We start from the raw sequence: 18,364 nt of genomic DNA, 5'->3' as shown, positions 1-18,364 counted from the left end.
CACCTTCTTTACATTTCTTGACTAATGTCGTATGCTCTTCCGGCCCCTGGAATGACTCCCCCATCTTCTCCCGATAACTCATATTCACATCCTCACTCAGCATGGCAGATATTGTGGGTCACCTACGCCAGTCATTTCTTCTTCTTAATAGAATCCTGATTTTGTTTAGGAATCTATCCCCTCTTTCCCAAGGCCCTGAGCTTCTGCAGGGTGGGACCCATCTTCAGGCACAGGGGGTGAGCCCCATGAGTCCAAGCTGATCCTTGCAGGTGACTGATTTGGGCATAAGCACGTGACAAGATGTTGGCCAATGTTCTGTGATGGGTGATCTGCTGAGGAGTTTCTTGGAAAAGGTTTCTTCCTTCTCAAAAAAGAAAAACTAAAAAACCCCCACAAAAACTCCAAGACAAAGATCCACCTCCCTCTGGATGTTGTTGTGGCCACATGTGAAGCCTGGAACTGCGATCACCATCTTGTAACGATGAGGAAGCCAACTGGGGGGCTGACCAGGGCAACAAGAGAGGCAGTGGGCTGGCTCCCTGGTTGAGTTATTGAGCTGAACTCTTCACTTGACCTAGTTGAGGTGAAAAGGAAATCCCCAAAAGAGGGTCACCAAACTCACTCTGCTGAAGACAAGAAATTTGTGTCTGTCCTGAGAGGGAAGGGTGGCTCAACAGAGAAGGAAGGACAAAGAGGAGGAGGAAAGAACACAGAGATGTGGGGAGACAGCAGCATGAGAGGAGACACCCCAATCTTTAATAAAGGGGTTCAACCCACAGAATGCTTTAGTGTGAATGGATTTTTTTCCCTCCTAGACATCATTGAGGCTGGACTTGATGTCTGCAGTATGATGGGATGACATAGAAACAGCAGTCAAGAACCCAGGGTTTGGCCTCAGGAACAGAAAGGCAGGGAGGCAGCGTCAGCTCAAGACCTGGTCTCATGGCGGACTTGGCAATTAAGGCCATCCTATGTTGCCGAATCCAGGGTGGGGGAGGAACTGGACCAAAGCAAGACAGCGGTTAAAGCATCGGGCTTGGAAATCAGGCAGACCTGCGTTTGAGCCCTGGTTCTGCCAAGGCTCACCAAGCAAATGGAAGTGATTTAATTTAATTTAATTTACTCACCAAGCAAATGGAAGTGACAAATGTGCCCACCTCAAAGTGTGGGGAATAAAGTCAAACTAAACTCAATGGATAACAAAAAGGAAGTGTTTGGCAGAGTGCTGGGCACAGAAAGTGAGCTTGATCAAGGTGAACTCCTTTCTAGGTGTTAGACGCTCCCAAAGTGACCCCTTCCTGGGTCTGTCACATCCTCAGATCATCTATTAAACTTCAACCTACTTGATGTCTTAAAACTAAATAATCCTGTAGACAACTTGGAAGCCTTTCTTGCTCCCTTCCTAACTCCTTTCTCCCAGGGTCTCACTACCTTGGATGTTTTCATGTGAAGTACAAGGAGTGTCTATGCCCACACTTCCTGGGCTATGAAGGGTCTGAGAAAATGATTCATTCAAAGATGTTGAAAACCACAACAACTGCTTGCTCTTTTTGTCATTCGGGTTGCTGAAACTCTGAGAGTCTGTCACATGGATGTCAGAAGCGGATGAGACCATGCGAAAGCTTGAGTTCACCAGCGTCTTTTCTGGAACAACCCCAGATGGAACATTCTCAACCTCAACGATGATTTCATTCACTTGGTCATCAGACAGCATCTCTTGCCTCCTCCCAGCTTTGTCCTCCACCGGAGCTGCCTTCCAGAGCAGTCACACTGACATTGTTGGGAGCCGCCAGGAAAAGTGATGACAATCACAGAGGGATGCCCCATTCACACTTTTTTAAAGACCAGGATGAGATTGCCAAAGCCAGCCCTACACAAATCACAACATAACTCCCCACATCTACACCAGAGGGGTCTCTTCATGAAGAGATGTGTTTTCCTGCAGACACCTCTGTCTTGGTAGCTAGGTAAGAAATTGGAAACAGAATCCTTCATTAAAGACAATAGGGTTCTAGAAACAGAAGGCAGAGATTCTTCTAAATGACTCATAACCAAAGGGCAAGATTTTCCTTTTTAATTTGGTGCCCCTGGCCTAAATCTTATATTTTATATTTATAATTTTACATGCCTAGATAAACCCAGACGGGTTTATAGTAATAACAATTATTATCTCCTGACTGCCTTGGGTAGCCAACCCTACCACTTGTCTGTACCCCCAGAAGCTTCCTCTCCTGTGTAGGCACTGGGCTCAACTAAAATTCTCCTAGCTTCCTTTATGGCTAAAGATGGGCTTGTAACCCCACCATTCTGGTCAATGAGACATAGAGCTTCCAAGAATGCTTTTTAAAAGGTGACAGTCTGCCCGGTTCTACTTTTTGCCCTTCACCATTTCTCCTTCTGGCTTACCAGAGGCTGCCATTTTGAAAACAAGAGGATACACATTCAGCTGTGAAGGATGGTGGAGAAAGAAGCTAAGAAGGAGCTCAGTCCTGAGAGCATCCTGGGCGGAGCTGCCATCCAAACTGTGAACCCCCTCCCGCAACACTTCTTGTTACATGAGAAAAATAAATCCCTTTATTGTGAAGCCCTCCTACTTCAGTGCCAGGCACTGAACACAATTCCTACCCAACAGACCTGATTTGGAAATCACCTCAGCCACGTCATTTATTTAATAGTTGGGGAAACTGAGGTGCACAAAAATAAATTGACCTCTACTCTCATCATACTCTCATAAAATGGCAGAACTGGACCAGGACTCTCTTCCTTATCCCCATCAATGATAATTAACAGTAACAATACCTGTCATTACTACAGGCCAAGCACTTTAGATTATATAATTAATTTTCATTATCATCCTATGCATTATGTACAATAACCCCCATTTTATAGCTAAGAAAAGTGAGGCCCAAAAAGGTTATTTGCCTAAAGCCACAAAACCAGCAAGTAGCAGAGCTGTGAGCTAAACCCAGGTCTGTCTGGACCCAAAGCAGGGCTTCTTAATCCCTTCACCCTGGCCCCTTCCTCTAACGAGATACTGATGTATCATTTATTCATTCACAAATAAATGAATATTTATGAGTACCTACCATATGCCAAATGCTTCATAGGTGCATAGCATAATCCATCAAAGTGACGTTTTATCAGGACGCTATCCACCATCTAACTGTACATGGTTTGAGAATCCAAACCAATGCAAAGCAAAATGGTGAAGAAAACCAGATTCATCTCTGGGTCTTCTATTTCTTTAATTCTCTCTGCCTTCTGGGACTCCCTTTCACCAAAGCCCCAGCCTCAGGCTGGCTAGATAAAGCAGTCCAATGAAGTTAAAAGCCATTTTCTTTCCTCAATAGTTAAAGTCATTTTCTGCTCTAGTGGGAACCAAATGGAGAGTGTGATCATTTATACCTCCATGGTTTTCCCTCCCAAGTAGCAATAACCAACCCTTGTAGAAGTTATACCTCTTTTTTTTTTTAAGATTTTATTTATTTATCTGACAGAGAGAGACACAGCGAGAGAGGGAACACAAGCAGGGGGAGGGGCAGAGGGAGGAACAGACTCCCCACTGAGCAGGGAGCCCGATGCGGGGCTCGATCCCAGGACCCTGGGATCATGACCTGAGCCGAAGGCAGACGATGAACAACTGAGCCACCCAGGTGCCCTGAAGTTATACCTCTCCTTAAGAAGGCTCTTAAAGAATGAGGCTAGGGGAGCCTGAGTGACTCAGTCAGTTAAGCCTTCGACTCTTGATTTCAGCTCAGGTCATGATCTCAGGGTCATGGGATCAAGGCCCATGTCGGGCTCTGTGCTCAGTGTAGTTTGCTTGAGCTTCTCTCTCTCCTCCTGCCCCTCCTCCTGCTCTCTCTCTCAAATAAATAAAAAAACTTAAAAAAAAAAAATGAGGCTAAAGGCTGTCATATCGGCTAGAGTGCCAGAAGGTGAGACATGGTTTTAGGTCATGAGGCCCTTCAATTTGCATTATTGTATAGAGGATCCCATCAGTTGGTTTACTCCTTGTTGTTCATAGATTTGCCTCCAAGTTTCAGCATTCCCTGGCCTCTCTCCTCTTTTGCTTCCTTTTTATCTCTCAGTCTCTGCCTCTGATCAGACCTTCATGACCACACACAGTGATCCTTACAGGGCTTCCTAACTGATTTCACAGCATTCTGTCTTTCTCTGGTCCAACTTCTCCTAAACTCCAGCATCATAATAATTCTACGGTTATTCAGAAAAATGTTGATCAATGCAGACTCAGAGGCCCTTTTTCCTATAACTCATTCACAAATTAATTCAACAAATATCTCTGAGCATCTACTATGTGTCAAGCTCTGTACTAGGTCCTGCAAGGTAATTCTACCTTCAATTAGCTTCCCCCTGTCCTTCCCGCCACATGAGCCAATACATTCACCTTGGGCCCACATGAGTTGGGTTTCTTCACATGAGACCAGAAGAGCCCTGATGAAGGCAACTTGATGTCCAGGAAAGAAAAAAACTCTGCATATCTACAAGAAAACCCCCATTATGGTAAATTAAGCAAGTACTGCATCAGTTACCACACCAGAAGCCTAAAGGAAATAGTGATGTCTGCATTGCCTTGAACACATTTCTCTCTAGGGTTGACTTTTTTTGGAGACTACCAATTTAAGCCTTACCTTGAGGTGACTTGTGCCAGTCGCATCCAGACAATGGTGGGTTTCCATACGCTGGGCAGGGGCTACTTTCACCCACATAAGCAGGGTTCACTGGAATGAAGAGTTAGGACACATCACCAATTAATCCCACCATACTAGATACTACTAAGCACATAATGGTCAGTAAGACCCCAACCTTGACCTTGAGGTCCTAACAGACTAATGATTGAGTGCTTGGGTGGAAAATAGGTCATAAATACGGAAAGAATGTTATTAAGCACAAACAGCTTCAATCAATGGTTTTCATTTAAGTATAAGCCATGGTTAAAAATAATTGTTACAAGGGAATATTACTCAGCCATAAAAAGAATGAAACCTTGCCATTTGCAACGACATGGATGGAGCTAGAGGATATAATGCTAAGCGAAATAAATCAGTCAGAGAAAGATAAATACCGTATGATCTCACTCATATGTGGAATTTAAGAAACAAACAAGCAAAGGGAAACTAGAGAAAGAGACAAACTAAGAAACAGACTCTTAACTATAGAGAACACACTGATGGTTACCAGAGGGGAGGTGGGGTAGGGGAGTGGTTGAAATAGGTGATGGGAATTAAGAGTACATTTATCACAATGAGCACTGGGTAATGTATGGAATTGCTGAATCACTATATTGTACACCTGAAACTAATATAACACTGTATGTTAACTATACTGGAATTAAAATTTAAAACTTGATAAAATTTTAAAAATTATTACATTAAGATCCAGGACATACCTACACATATGTAACTGAAAAACAAGTTTCACTAAACAATACTCTGTTTGACTACATAAAAGGCACTCCGATATATTCTTATTCTATTCCATTCCTTTTTTTTATTTTTTAGGTATGCTCCACGCCCAGCAGCTCAGTGCAGGACTTGAACTCATGACCCTGAGATCAAGACCTGAGCTGAAATCAAGAGTCAGATGCTTAACCTGAGCCACCCAGGTGCCCCCTATTCCATTTTTTCTATCTCATTTTTCAGAATTAATTTCACAACTTGTTAATGGGCTACAACTCGAGTTTAAAAAATACTTGTCTAGGAGGTTGAGATAAATAGAGCAGAGGATGTTTAGGGCACTGAAACTATTCTATATGATACCATAAGAGTGTTATATGTTATTACACATTTGTTCAAACTCATAGAATTTATAGCACCAAGAGTGAACCCTGATGTTAACTATGGACTAGAGATGATAATGATGCGTCGATGTAGATGCATCAATCATAAGACATGTATCATTCTGCAGCCAGATGTTGATAATGGGAGAGTCTTTGCCATGTGGGGAAAGGAGTTCTGTGGAAAATCTCCGTACCTTCCCTTCTCTCAATTTTACTGTGAACCTAACACTGTTCTCAAAAAAAATTTAAGACAAAAAAAAAAGACAGAAACTTGTCTAGATGATCATAGAAGTTCCTTCTATTTCTAACATGTAATGATAACGCATGAATAAATTTGAAAGGGCATGATTTCCTTAGGGACAGAGTCTACTCTCAGCATCTACACAACAGTGTCATATTTCAGTATATTTTTATTCAGCCCACAGTAAACATTAAAAGCTAAACTCCACGGGGCGCCTGGGTGGCTCAGTCGGTTAAGCGGTTGCCTTCAGCTCAGGTCATGATCCCAGGGTCCTGGGATCGAGTCCCACATCGGGCTCCCTGCTCAGAGGGGAGTCTGCTTCTCCCTCTCCTTCTGCCTGCCTCTCTGCCTATTCTTTCTCTCTCTCTCTGTCAAATAAATAAATAAATAAATAAAATCTTTAAAAAAAAAAAGCTAAACTCCATGACAGAGAAAATGGAACACAGTTTGATGTGAACAATGCACAAAATTACATCGCAGGAAATTCTGAACTTCTTGCTGGGTATCAGTTCCCAGCTTTGTTACTGGCTGATGCCCTCCAGCATGTTACCTAACCTCTCTGAGCTACAATATCGTAGTCTGTAAAACAGGAATAATGATGGGAGCTTCACATGGCATTGTTGAGGGAACCACATCAGTTAACACATGCAAAGTTCTTAACGTAATCCTGGAACATAGTAAACTATTGCTATATATTAATTATTGTGGTAGATCCATTGTTATTCAGCATATATCACACCACCATTCCCTGGACACCTCCCCTGAAGTTGGGCTTGGTCATGTGACTTTGATCAATGGAACATGGCAGAAGTGACCGTATGCCAGGTCCGTGTCAAAACCTTAGATACATTGTATGTTTTTGCTTGTCACTTCGAGCACTTCCAGCTTATGTCATGGAACAACAATGCCCCCAAGTGGCTCCCTGTTTCAAGAAGAAGGACACTAGGCTCTAGACACAGAACCCATGACCTGGAGTCAAGCACAGCCACACCCAGCCTAGTTCAATCAAACTCCAAGCAAACCTGAACATGTGTGAGTGAGAAATAAATGCTTCTTTATTGTACAACACTGGATTTTTGCATCTGTTTGTTATGCAGCATTACTGTGGCAATAGCTAACTGATACATCCTTACCAATATTGTTGCTATTAATTCATTAGCACTGCTTTAGCACCTACTGTGGCCAGGCACTGTGACACTAGGAAAATCACCTAGAGCTTTAAAGAATACATGGATGAAGATGGGTTCTTAATGAGGCATCATCTATAACGATGGCATAGTATGGACAAGTGATTGCCAAGGGCTACAACCCTGGTCCTACAAAGGAGTCCAGAAAAAGAAGTCATACTCAACTACTTTTTTTTTTTTTAAGCATAAGTAGTCAGGGGCACCTAGGTGGCTCAGTTGGTTAAGCATCTGCCTTCAGCTCAGGTCATGATCTCAGGGTCCTGGAATCGAGCCCCATGTCAGGCTCCCGGCTCAGTGGGAGTTTGCTTCTCCCTCTCCCTCGGCCCCGCCCCCCCGACTCATGTTCTCTCTTACACAGTCTGCTCTCTCTCTCTCTAATAAATAAACAATCTTTTTAAAAATAAATAAATAAAACATAAGTGGTCAGGAATCTTTTTGCATTTGCCCTGATCCTACCCAGCAATAATACAGGATAAGTAAGAGTCAGGCTTTGGGTCAGAGAGACTGGTTCTTTCAATATAACAGTGAGGTGATCTTGGGCACTGTGCCTCTGAGCCTCAGTTTTCCCATCTATAAATAGGGAGACCAGTAGTGGCTGTATGAAAGGTGGTTGTTCAGATTTAAACAAGACAATAAAAGTAAAGTGCTTGGCAGAGGTCTCCAGGGCATGGGAAACACTCAAAATCTGCTCGGCATTATTAGCTCCACCTGCATTGGGGTAGGGCTGTGTTTATCAATCTTTTTTTCATTATTTCATTTATTCATTATTTCATTATTTGCCCCCTAAGGAGCAGTTATCCTCCCCCCATGAAATTTTAATACTACAGCTATACTGTATATCTGCTTATGTATGTGTATCAGTAGTTTATATATAAAAAGAGGAAGACTTTTCTGGCCTTTCAAGAATAAATTTTACTGGGGCACCAGGTGGCTCAGTCGGTTAAGCATCCAACTCTTGGTTTCAGCTCAAGTCATGATCTCAGGGTCCTGGAATCAAGCCTTGTGTCAGGCTCCGTGCTCAGGAGAGAGTCTACTTGAGATTCTCTCTCTCCCCCTCCCCAACTCTCCCCCCACTCATGCACGCACAGGCACTCTCTCTCTCTAAAATAAATAAATAAATCTTTAAAAAAAGAATAAATTTTACCCCCTTGGGATTTATATTGCTGCCCACCCCCCCCCCCACCCCGCCGGAATTGAGAATGCATGACATAAAGGTTTGGAATAGACCAAATGAATGTATTTCTAGGCAAATGTGTATTAGTCAGTGTTTTTCATTAGTGCATGACAAGGCATCCCATCCTTTCTTCTCAGTCTGCTTCAAACTCCTCCCCATCCACCCTCTCAGGCATAAGGAATCCTCCATCAGCACCAACCAGCACTTGGGTCCCTCATTCTGTTCTTGGCTGAACACACCTTCTCTTTTCTGGATCCCACGGGGGGGAGGGGTGTGTGCGGCTCTCGTGTAATGAACTGGCTCCCTTTACTAGACAGCAAGTCCCTATTCCCTCCTGGAGAATAAGAACTTTAGAATTTCCTTTGCCTCCCAGAGCTAAACCTTTGCACACAATACATTCTGAGGATGACATGATTGTTCATATATGAATAGTCTGCTTGCTAATTTTTTTCTCAGTCTTGACATGCTGGTGTCACCCATCCTTATGTTTTAAGTAACTTGAGGATAGAGCTGACTCTTACTACCCTTGTCCACCCAGTAGGTTCTGAATACCCACTTGCTGCCTGTCTGAACAGTACAGACTAAATCTAGCCCACAAGTGATTTTGTTTGCCCAGTTCAATGTTTGATTTTTTTTTTTCTTTATTTTGGAGCATTTAAAAATCAGAAGGTTTCACATAAAAACCCAGATTTCTTCCTTCTTTAAAAAAATCTGAGGATTTGGTCATACTGAGCCCACATTTCCCCATAACCCCAATGGGCCAAATATGAACATCAGTCACCTCACGTAGGCACAGGGTGTGCACACTCTCATTTTTCATAATCCCTAAGCAGGCTGCTTTGACAAGTGATGATACTGCTTGTCTTTTCTAGACCCTCAATGTTCAGCCTTTGTAAGGTGGGTGTTTGAAAGGGGAGGGATAAACCAATTCTTCTCTTCCTGGAACTGTTAAATAACTGCTCCCCTAAGTCTACCGATTTTACTTTCTTCCCAGGATATGATCTTATCTTAACAAATGCTTACCATAGCCATTGCCAGGAGCCCCGGGCACAGAATCGTCATATGGATTTGCCATCCCCATGGATTTCATTGCAATGCTTTCAGGGTCATCTTCATTCTCTCTCTCAAGGACGCCCAAGGGGCCCTCACTAGTATGACGAAATGAGGGCCGGTTTGAAGATGTTCTGCTGAGCACCCTGAAATCCCAAAATGATGGATCAAGATTCATCCAGGAGCATAGTAAGGACAGTCATCCATTCATCATCCAACCATCCATGCATCCATTAATTCATTCCACAAATGCTGACCGAATGCCAGCCATATGTTAGGCAAGGTCTAGGGGGTGAGAACACAAAGATTAAAAACACGAGGTGTCTACCCTCAAGGAACTCTCAATCCAATCTGGTAGAGCTTCTCAGACACAGTTAAGCAATTATAATACAAGTAGTAACTGGTGAGTACCTGAAGACAGGCCCAAGGAGTTCAGAGGAAAGAGAAAAGAATTCTGGCTGGCAGTTTGGAGGGAAATCTACATGGAAAAGAAACATTGCACGTAGGATTGGAAGGATAAATTAATAAATAAAGGGGCACCGGGGTGGCTCAGTCGTTGAGCATCTGCCTTCGGCTCAGGTCACGATCCCAGGGTCCTGGGATTGAGCCCCGCACCGGGCTCCCTGCTCAGCAGGAAGCCTGCTTCTCCCTCTCCCACTCCCCCTGCTTATGTTCCCTCTCTCACTGTGTCCTCTCTGTCAAATAAATAAATAAAATCTTTTTAAAAAAAAATCATACATAAAGAGTTAGGAGGAGAGCATTCCAAGGATGAAGAACAGCAAAAATAAAGGTGTAAGACCATAAACAGAAGTGCTGAATATATAAAGGGAATACTATAAAAATGAATTAACCTGGAGCAATGGTCTCAATTTTAGGTAACTGCCAATTTCCAGTCCCTGCCCCAGACAATGACCTCAGAAGCTCGGGAAGTTGGGTCCAGGCATTTGTATTATTTTTAAAGTTCTCCAGGTAATCAGGTGATTCTAAGGTTCAGTCCAGGTCAAGAACCACTGTACTAGAGGAAGGGAGGGGATAGGGAAGGTGGGGAAATGGGAGGAGGTCAGTTAGGCGGGTCTTCGGAAGCACTTTACATTAGACCAGTGCATCCTACTTCTTAAATGTTATCATAAGCAAAGCAGTGTGGCCTTTCTTCCAAAGGTTACGGAAAACCATGGAAGATCAAAAACCAAGGAGTGAGGGGCGCCTGGGTGGCTCAGTCATTTGAGCATCTGCTTTCGGCTCAGGTCATGATCCTGGCCAGGGTCCTGGGATCGAGCCCCATACTGGGCTCCCTGCTCCGCGAGAAGCCTGCTTCTCCCTCTCCCACTCCCCCTGCTTGTGTTCCCTCTCTCGCTGTGTCTCTCTCTGTCAAAAAATAAATCAAATCAAAAAAAAAAAAAGGAGTGAGAGAATCAAAGGTATATTTTGAAATGATGAATCAGGCAGAGGGGTAAGGCCAAGGAGGCCATTTTGATCTGGTTCTGTTAATCCTCCTATTTAGGTTCTGAAGACATTTGACCCTACTGCACACCCAAATCTTATATCCGTATTCCTCAAGATAAATACAAGCCATTAGCTTTTGTTGAATTTATACATATTACTAGTAGAACTAGTACATGCCAAATGAGACACATATTGCTTAAATTTTCACAGGGTAAAATTTTTATAGATTAAAAATAACCTGACTAAAGAATCACATCTCGTTGACAACAGGAACATCGAAAACTTACCCCAGAAAAAAATCAGATTTGGTAGAACTAAGTCATCCAAACTAACACTGTCAATGTCCAGTATTGTACTTAGTAAAATTTGTCAATGACTAAAAATTGCTGGGAAATTAAAAAGATTTTGGACAAAATTTAGATCTACAAAATCTGAACTAGGAAAAACTGGACTTAGTTTTTTAGAATGAACTTAAAGGAATACCAACAATGGGGGAAACTATGATTGATAAAATCTGATGACTACAACAACAATGTAGAAGATCAATAAGCTAAATCTGCCATAAACATGAAAAGTGATCAATTCAGATGACAATAATTATAGTAAAATAAAAATGAAAGTGGAAAGAAATCAGGAGTGGTTCAACCACCTTGAGTTAAAAAAAAAATGAGGAATTAAGTTGAGTTCATGGAGTTAGATCTTCAAAAGATTTTCTTGGTTAAAAATGCATTCCTGTGGATATAATTCTGGTTAAAATGTTTGGGTTCATAACTATCAAGTCTTAACCCTAACTTTATTGGCAAAGTAGCAGGGTCAAAACAATGGGAATCTAAATGTCTTATAGGGATTATAGGAAGAGGTAGGAGACTGGGGAGGGTGCTATCCAAGCAAGAGGTGATGAAAGATTATGTTCAGGTAAGGGCTTGAAAGCTCAGACTGAAAGTCCATGGCCCAGGTGAGGTCTACGGTAGGTATGAAAGTTTCCTACAACTTCAGGTCACAGAAACCATCTTACGTGTCCCCCACCCAAACAACACCAACCAGGTTCCATTGGCTTGATGAACTATCATTCAGCACGCCCCTCCAAATGGACGGAGATGCTTGCACTTACTGTCTGGTCATTTCTGAAGTCTCAGAAGAGCCATAATCATGACCATTCTCAGCAACTGGGTAATCAGGCTTCCCCCAAAAGTTTGGAGAGTTCTGATAGTCCTCAGCATTGGGATAGTCTGGTTCCCCAAAAAAGTTTGGAGAGCTAGGTTGATTCTCAGCTCCTGGATAATCAGGCTCTCCCAGAGTGTCCATGTATGGATTGATTCTGGAACCAGCATATTCTGGAATCCTTCTGGTACCCAGATGGTTGGAATTTGCCCTGGAGCCAGGATGGTTAGAGTTTCTCTGAGCTCCAGGGTAGTCTGGTTCTCCCAAAGAGTCGAGATAATCAGGATTTGTTCTGGAGCCTGCATAGTTTCCACTGCTTCTGGAATCTGCAAAGTCAGAATTCCATTGGGATTCAGAGTAGTCTGGCTCTCTGGATGACCATGGATGGTACGGTTTGCTCCAAGATCCAATATAATCGGGCTCTGCCAAAGATATGGGATAATCTGAACTTCTTTTGGAGCCAGCAGAGAATGAGTTGCTTCTGGTGCCAGACTGGTATGGATTAGTCCGAGATCCAGGGTAATCTGGTTCTGCTAGAGACCCAGGATAGTCTGGACCTGTTCTGTAGTCAGCAGAGTATGGGTTGCTCCTGGTGCTAGGGTAGCCTGAGTTGTTCAGAGCATCTGAAGAATCTGGATAATCCTGAGTTTTCAAATGCCCCCATGTACGGTTCCGAGATCCTGAAAAGTCAGGGTAATCTGATTCTTCCTCATACCCATTATTCCTGTAGTAGGCAGACATGCTGGCACAGATTCTTCACCCTGGAGTGTTAAAATGTTCCTGCATTTGAGTTACTTAGGGATCTTTTTTAATCTGAAAAACAAAAAGAAGGAAACATTCAGATCTTTTTCTTCCCTGCCGAGACTGCTGGTTATCTTCCACTATCTGTTCTCCTTTCTTTCACAGCTGGGTGCACAGCTGCCCAGAACCAGTATACTTCCCAGTCTCCTGTGCACCAAGATGTGACCAGGAGACTGGACAATGGGATGTGAGCAGAAGCGATAAATAAAACTCCCAGGTTTGTGCTGTTTAAGGCAAGGGGAATTTCTCCCCTTCTTGGTCTTCTTACCTACCTCCTGTGGGCTGGGATGTGGAAATGATGGTGTGCCCTCTTGGGCCATGGACACAAAGGTGGCACCCACCCTAGAGATCATAGCACAACAGATGGAAGAAGTCTGGGTTGCTGATGACATCACAGATCAGTGCCAACATATCAGCTTGGGCTTTTATGTAAAAAAAATAAAATAAAACTTTATCTTGCGTAAGCCACTGTTGTGGGGGGAGTCTCTGATACATGTGGCCAAACTTAGATCCTAACCACTACATTCCTTTGGTTGTGGGAGAAGCAGAACAAAAAGCGGAAAGACTGGAAGAAACAAGGACTCTTTGAGCACTTTGAATGCACTTGTGGTTGCAGGATTGATCAAAGCATAAATTAGTATGAGTGTGCAAAGGAAGAACAGTTGATGGTAACTAGAGGAATTGAGTAAGAAGACAAATGCTACCACTCTTTCCAGTTTGAAAATATGATTTTGTGAGTTCTCTGAGCTCTAATCTATAGACATGGTATACTTTCCAAATCAGAAAAAATGGGATTTTAATTTCTAAGTGTGCTGGATATCTGTTGCTTTTACTAGCCTATTATTCATTTCCCCCTCTTTTGGCATCAATGCCCTGATTTTCATCTAGGCATCTGCCCCTCCCCATTCCTGACGCCAAGGACTGTCACATGACCCAGGCCTAACCAATCAGCGTCCACTATGCCCCTGGCCACAGGGTTTGGCTCAGGAATGGGCACATAACCCATACTGGTCCTCCAGGATCAGATTAACTGGGAAAGACGCACTCTTAGGTCACTAGGTTGCCATGGTGATGAAATATGAGCCTGGAACTGCTGGTATAGTGTCCATAGAAACAGAGAAGAAAATAAGTAGGGGAGAAAATAGAAAGGAAAAATCAACAGAATTTGTGGGACTGACCAGATATCGGAAGGGTGAAAGGTAACTCAAAAGACAAAAATAGCTCCACAGTTTCAAGCCATCGTGATTAGATAAAGTGTTGATGTAATTGAAAGCAGGAAGTATACCATTTTTAAAGTTCAGCCAATGTTGACAAGTTTATCTCTATGCAAACGAAAAGGGTTAGACTCTTTGTTGACTAATCAGAGCTGAAGAATTAACTGTAGTCTTAGAATGTTCATTTGCCAACTCAATTCCAGATTCTTCAGCATAGTGGAAGTCGGTTGTTTGTTCTTTTGTCCCTGCTGAGCATCTATTTCTCTCTTTTATGATAATACTTTTCCTTGAGTAATACCTCTTCCCCCTCTCAATCCAAATGGGCCACATGTGGACATATAACCCGAGTAGAATTCTTTTCTTTCTGGCCACAGTGATTGGGTCAGGGTACATAACCCAGTCAGAGCCCGTGAGATTCAATTATGGAAGTTTTGTAAGAAATGTTGGGAAGAGAGAAGCTCTCTCTCGTGGCTGGACTTGAGGTTAGGAAGTTATAAGACTGAAGCTGCCAGTGGTCACCAGTGGAGGAGGCCTGTCTGAGAGTGATGTCAACAGGGAAGAGATAAGAGTCAAGAGATAAACCGAAAGATCAAATACTGATGACAGTGTTCAAGCACCTGAATCCGGCCATGCCTGAAGACAGCTGACCACTGGACACCTGAATCATTACATTCCCTTTAGACTTAAGTTAGTTTAAGTTGGGTTTCTGTCATTTGCAAATGAAAGAGAAGAATTCTGACTGATACATCCAGTTTTGCAAACAGAAACATCTACGTGCACACGCACACACACACACACACACACACACACAGAGAAACATCTACACAAACTGTGTCACAAAGACTAAATGCTATGTGATAATGCAAATTATTTGCTTATATTTAAGACTACAAGTTAATATATTTATGATCTAGGATTTCCATGGCCTACCAAAACCCCAGCTATCACATCTAAAAAGCTAACTGATGCCTTCTAAATTCAAGAAAGTGAAACCTGGTACAGTACAACCTAAGAGAAATGAGTATGTCCACCAAAAGGCAATAAGAGCATTCACAGCAGTTTTTCCATACATGCCAGAAATTGGAAACAACAAAATGTCCTTCAACAGCAGAAGTCAATAAACTGTAGCATATTCATACAATGAAATACTACACAGAAGTAACAAAGACTGACTATCTGTTAGATGCAAGGACATGGAGGCAGCTCACAAATGTAACAATGACTCTAAGAGTCAGATACAAAAGTGTACAGACTGAATAACATTTACACCAAGTCCAAGAACAGAAAAACTAGTAAATGGAGCTAAAAGTCAGAATAGTGATTACCTTGGGGAAGGGAGGGGATGGGAAATGACATGAGGGGGCCTCTGGGTGCTGGAATGTTCCATATCTTGATCTGGGTGATGGTTACATGAGGGGGGGGTGTACGTGTGTGTTTGTGGGAAAATTCATCAAATACACTTGAGAATTACGCACACCTCTGTAAATATATTTGTCCTTAATATTAAAAAGAAAAGGAGGGGTGCCTGCGTGGCTCAGTCGTTAAGCGTCTGCCTTCGGCTCAGGTCATGATCCTGAGATCGAGCCCCGCATCGGGCTCCCTGCTTGGCGGGAAGCCTGCTTCTCCCTCTCCCACTCCCCCTGCTTGTGTTCCCTCTCGCTGTCTCTCTGTCAAATGAATAAATAAAATCTTTAAAAATAAATAAATAAATAAATAAATAAATAAATAAATAGATAAATAAATAGATAAATAAATAAAAAGGAAAGGACAGGAAAGGAAAATGAAAAAGACCTAAACTGGAAGCCATAACACAAAACCCTCTATTTCCCCACGGGGCTATGAAAAAAGAAAAAAAGAAGGGTTCCGGCTTACAAATATCCCCAATTTTCTTTCTTTTTTTTTGTAAAGGGATACAGATTTTATTTATTTATTTGGGAGAGAGAATGAGAGAGACAGAGAGCGCACATGAGAGGGGGGAGGGTCAGAGGGAGAAGCAGACTCCCTGCTGAGCAGGGAGCCCGATGCGGGACTCGATCCTGGGACTCGATCCTGGGACTCGATCCTGGGACTCGATCCTGGGACTCCAGGATCATGACCTGAGCCGAAGGCAGTCGCTTAACCAACTGAGCCACCCAGGCGCCCCTCCCCAATTTTCTTTTTTCTTCCCTGCTCAGCGGGAAGCCTGCTTCTCCTTCTCCGTTCCCCCTGCTTGTGTTCCCTCTCTCACTGTGTCTCTCTCTCAAACAAATAAATAAATAAATAATATTTTAAAATCAAAGTGGCTAGGAGCCCAGCCCTTGGCATCAGGTATAATGGGATTTAGTTTCCCTCTGCTCCTGTGGGGACATGGGAAAGCCTCTTAACCTCTCTGAGTCTGTTTCCTGGCCCATCCAATCCTAACAATAATATCTCATAAGGCTGTTGTAAAGAATGAACGAGATAAGGCAAATAAAGCAGTTGACACTGAGGAAGCAGGAAGCATTCACTGAAAAGAAGCTATTATTTACCATGATTTGTATTTATATGTAATATAAACCCTGGCAAGTTCCAAAAGAGAAGGAAGTTGGTAGATAATAAAAGTCCTGCACTCAACCAGGAAACAATTAAAAAATAGACAATGTTTCTGGGATGCCTGGGTGGCTCAGTCAGTTAAGCAGCTGTCTTCGGCTTGGGTCATGATCCCAGGGTCCTGGGATTGAGTCCCGCGTCGGGTTCCTTGCTTACTGGAGAGCCTGCTTCTCCCTCTGCTTGGCTCTCTTCCTTCCCTCCCTCCCTCCCTCTCTCTTTCTGACAAATAAATAAGTAAAATCTTTAAAAATAAATAAATAATAAAAAATAGACATTTTATTAGAGGGAGGAGCAATTCTGCATAATTCCAAGACTGACATAGTGAGTCTATCCGAGAATTAAATTTTGCTGTGAGCTTATTAGTCCAGACTGAAAGGGAATCATGAAAGCCTATCTAATACTCACTACTTGTGAAAAAGAGGAGGTATACCAGTTCTCCAACAGGGCCACACTTTTTCCCAGGATGAATTTCTTAAAAGAATATATCATAAGAATGTTTCCAAAGGGATCGGATAACCACACAATACCACAGAAAAGGACTGGAAAAGAAGGAGGAAATAACCACAAGGAAATAATCTTGTATTGATTGTCAAATGTAGTGGGAGTGAGTGATCTTCCAAGAATCCTACTCATGGTTTCCTATTAACTCTTAACCGAAACAAATGTCCGCCCTTTCAAAAGAGCACTTTCGCTTGTGCCTTGGAAAAGCACAAAGAGGATACTACATATATATTTTTCCCCTCCAAATTGTATTGCTCTACTAACTTCCCGATAAGGGCTATTGAGCTATCTATTCGGAGTTCTCCTTTTGACATCAGATTGACATCCATCTCATCCTTGACGTCCCATTTAGGATTTCGCACTTCACAGTTTCAATGGTTTTTCAATCACATTCCCAAACATTTATAATGCCTTCTAAATCTGTTCATTGTAGACTCCCTGTTTGATCTTGCAAGGCTTCTGGTTTGAATGGGTGATCCTAACAACCCTGCATTTGTCATTCAGCTAGTCCAGGAATGTTCAGGGGACGAATTACCACCTACAGTCTTGATGAGGTCTCATTCCGGCTACTTCATCTGTTTGTCAGCTAGCTGCCTCTTAGCCTTCCCAGACTTAAGACAACATAAGCCAAGGCAAGCGACCTATAAGCTCGTTTCTGCAGCCACCAAAGTGGCCTCACAAATCATAGGGACATGGAGGCATTAGGGTTGTCAGGCCAAGTTTTGTGTGTGATGACAAAAAACTGGAAAAAATCCAGAAACCATGAACAGGGGATGGGCCAAAGCAGTGACAGCACATCTGCATAGTGGAATATCATGGAGCTATCAAAAAGAATGCTTGAGATCTTCACAGAGCAGCAGAAAATAGCTGACTTTGTATGGCCCCTCTCTCTAATCTCCTTTTTCCGTCTCCTGCCCCAGGCCCAAGCTAGAATCGTGACCATGCAGATGTGAACCACACCAAGGTTAATTATGCTAATTGAGGACAGTTATTACCCAAAAGAAAAGGAAAAAGAAGCCAATGGCCTTGTAAAACAGCATGAAATGCAGAACATCACCCCATAACATCACTGCCAAAAATTCTAATTTCAGCTGTACATTTGATCTTTTTTTTTTTTTTTTTTTTTTTTTTTTTACATTTGATCTTTTACAGAGGTGAACTTTGGGGGCACCTGGGTGGCTCAGTCGGTTAAGTGTCTGCCTTCAGCTCGGGTCATGATCCTGGGGT

General features: G+C 42.7%; 1 protein-coding gene across 1 annotated transcript in view; it reads right to left on the bottom strand.

The window, feature by feature from the left end:
• Nucleotides 1–12,794, bottom strand: part of TMC5 (transmembrane channel like 5) — a 44,909-nt gene extending 32,115 nt beyond the window's left edge. The window contains exons 1-3 of the mRNA XM_028091670.2: nt 12,004–12,794; nt 9,423–9,595; nt 4,650–4,739 (exon numbers count right to left, since the gene is read on the bottom strand). Of these exons, the coding sequence (XP_027947471.1) occupies nt 4,650–4,739; nt 9,423–9,595; nt 12,004–12,794 (1,054 nt within the window). The remainder of the gene's footprint in view (nt 1–4,649; nt 4,740–9,422; nt 9,596–12,003) is intronic.
• Between the last annotated feature and the right edge of the window lie 5,570 nt (nt 12,795–18,364).

The sequence above is a fragment of the Eumetopias jubatus genome, unplaced genomic scaffold (assembly GCF_037043125.1).
Source record: "Eumetopias jubatus isolate StellerSeaLion01/CBP00866 unplaced genomic scaffold, mEumJub1_p1.0 scaffold_12, whole genome shotgun sequence".
Lineage (NCBI taxonomy): Eukaryota > Metazoa > Chordata > Mammalia > Carnivora > Otariidae > Eumetopias > Eumetopias jubatus.
This window is presented reverse-complemented; position numbering and strand designations above follow the sequence as displayed.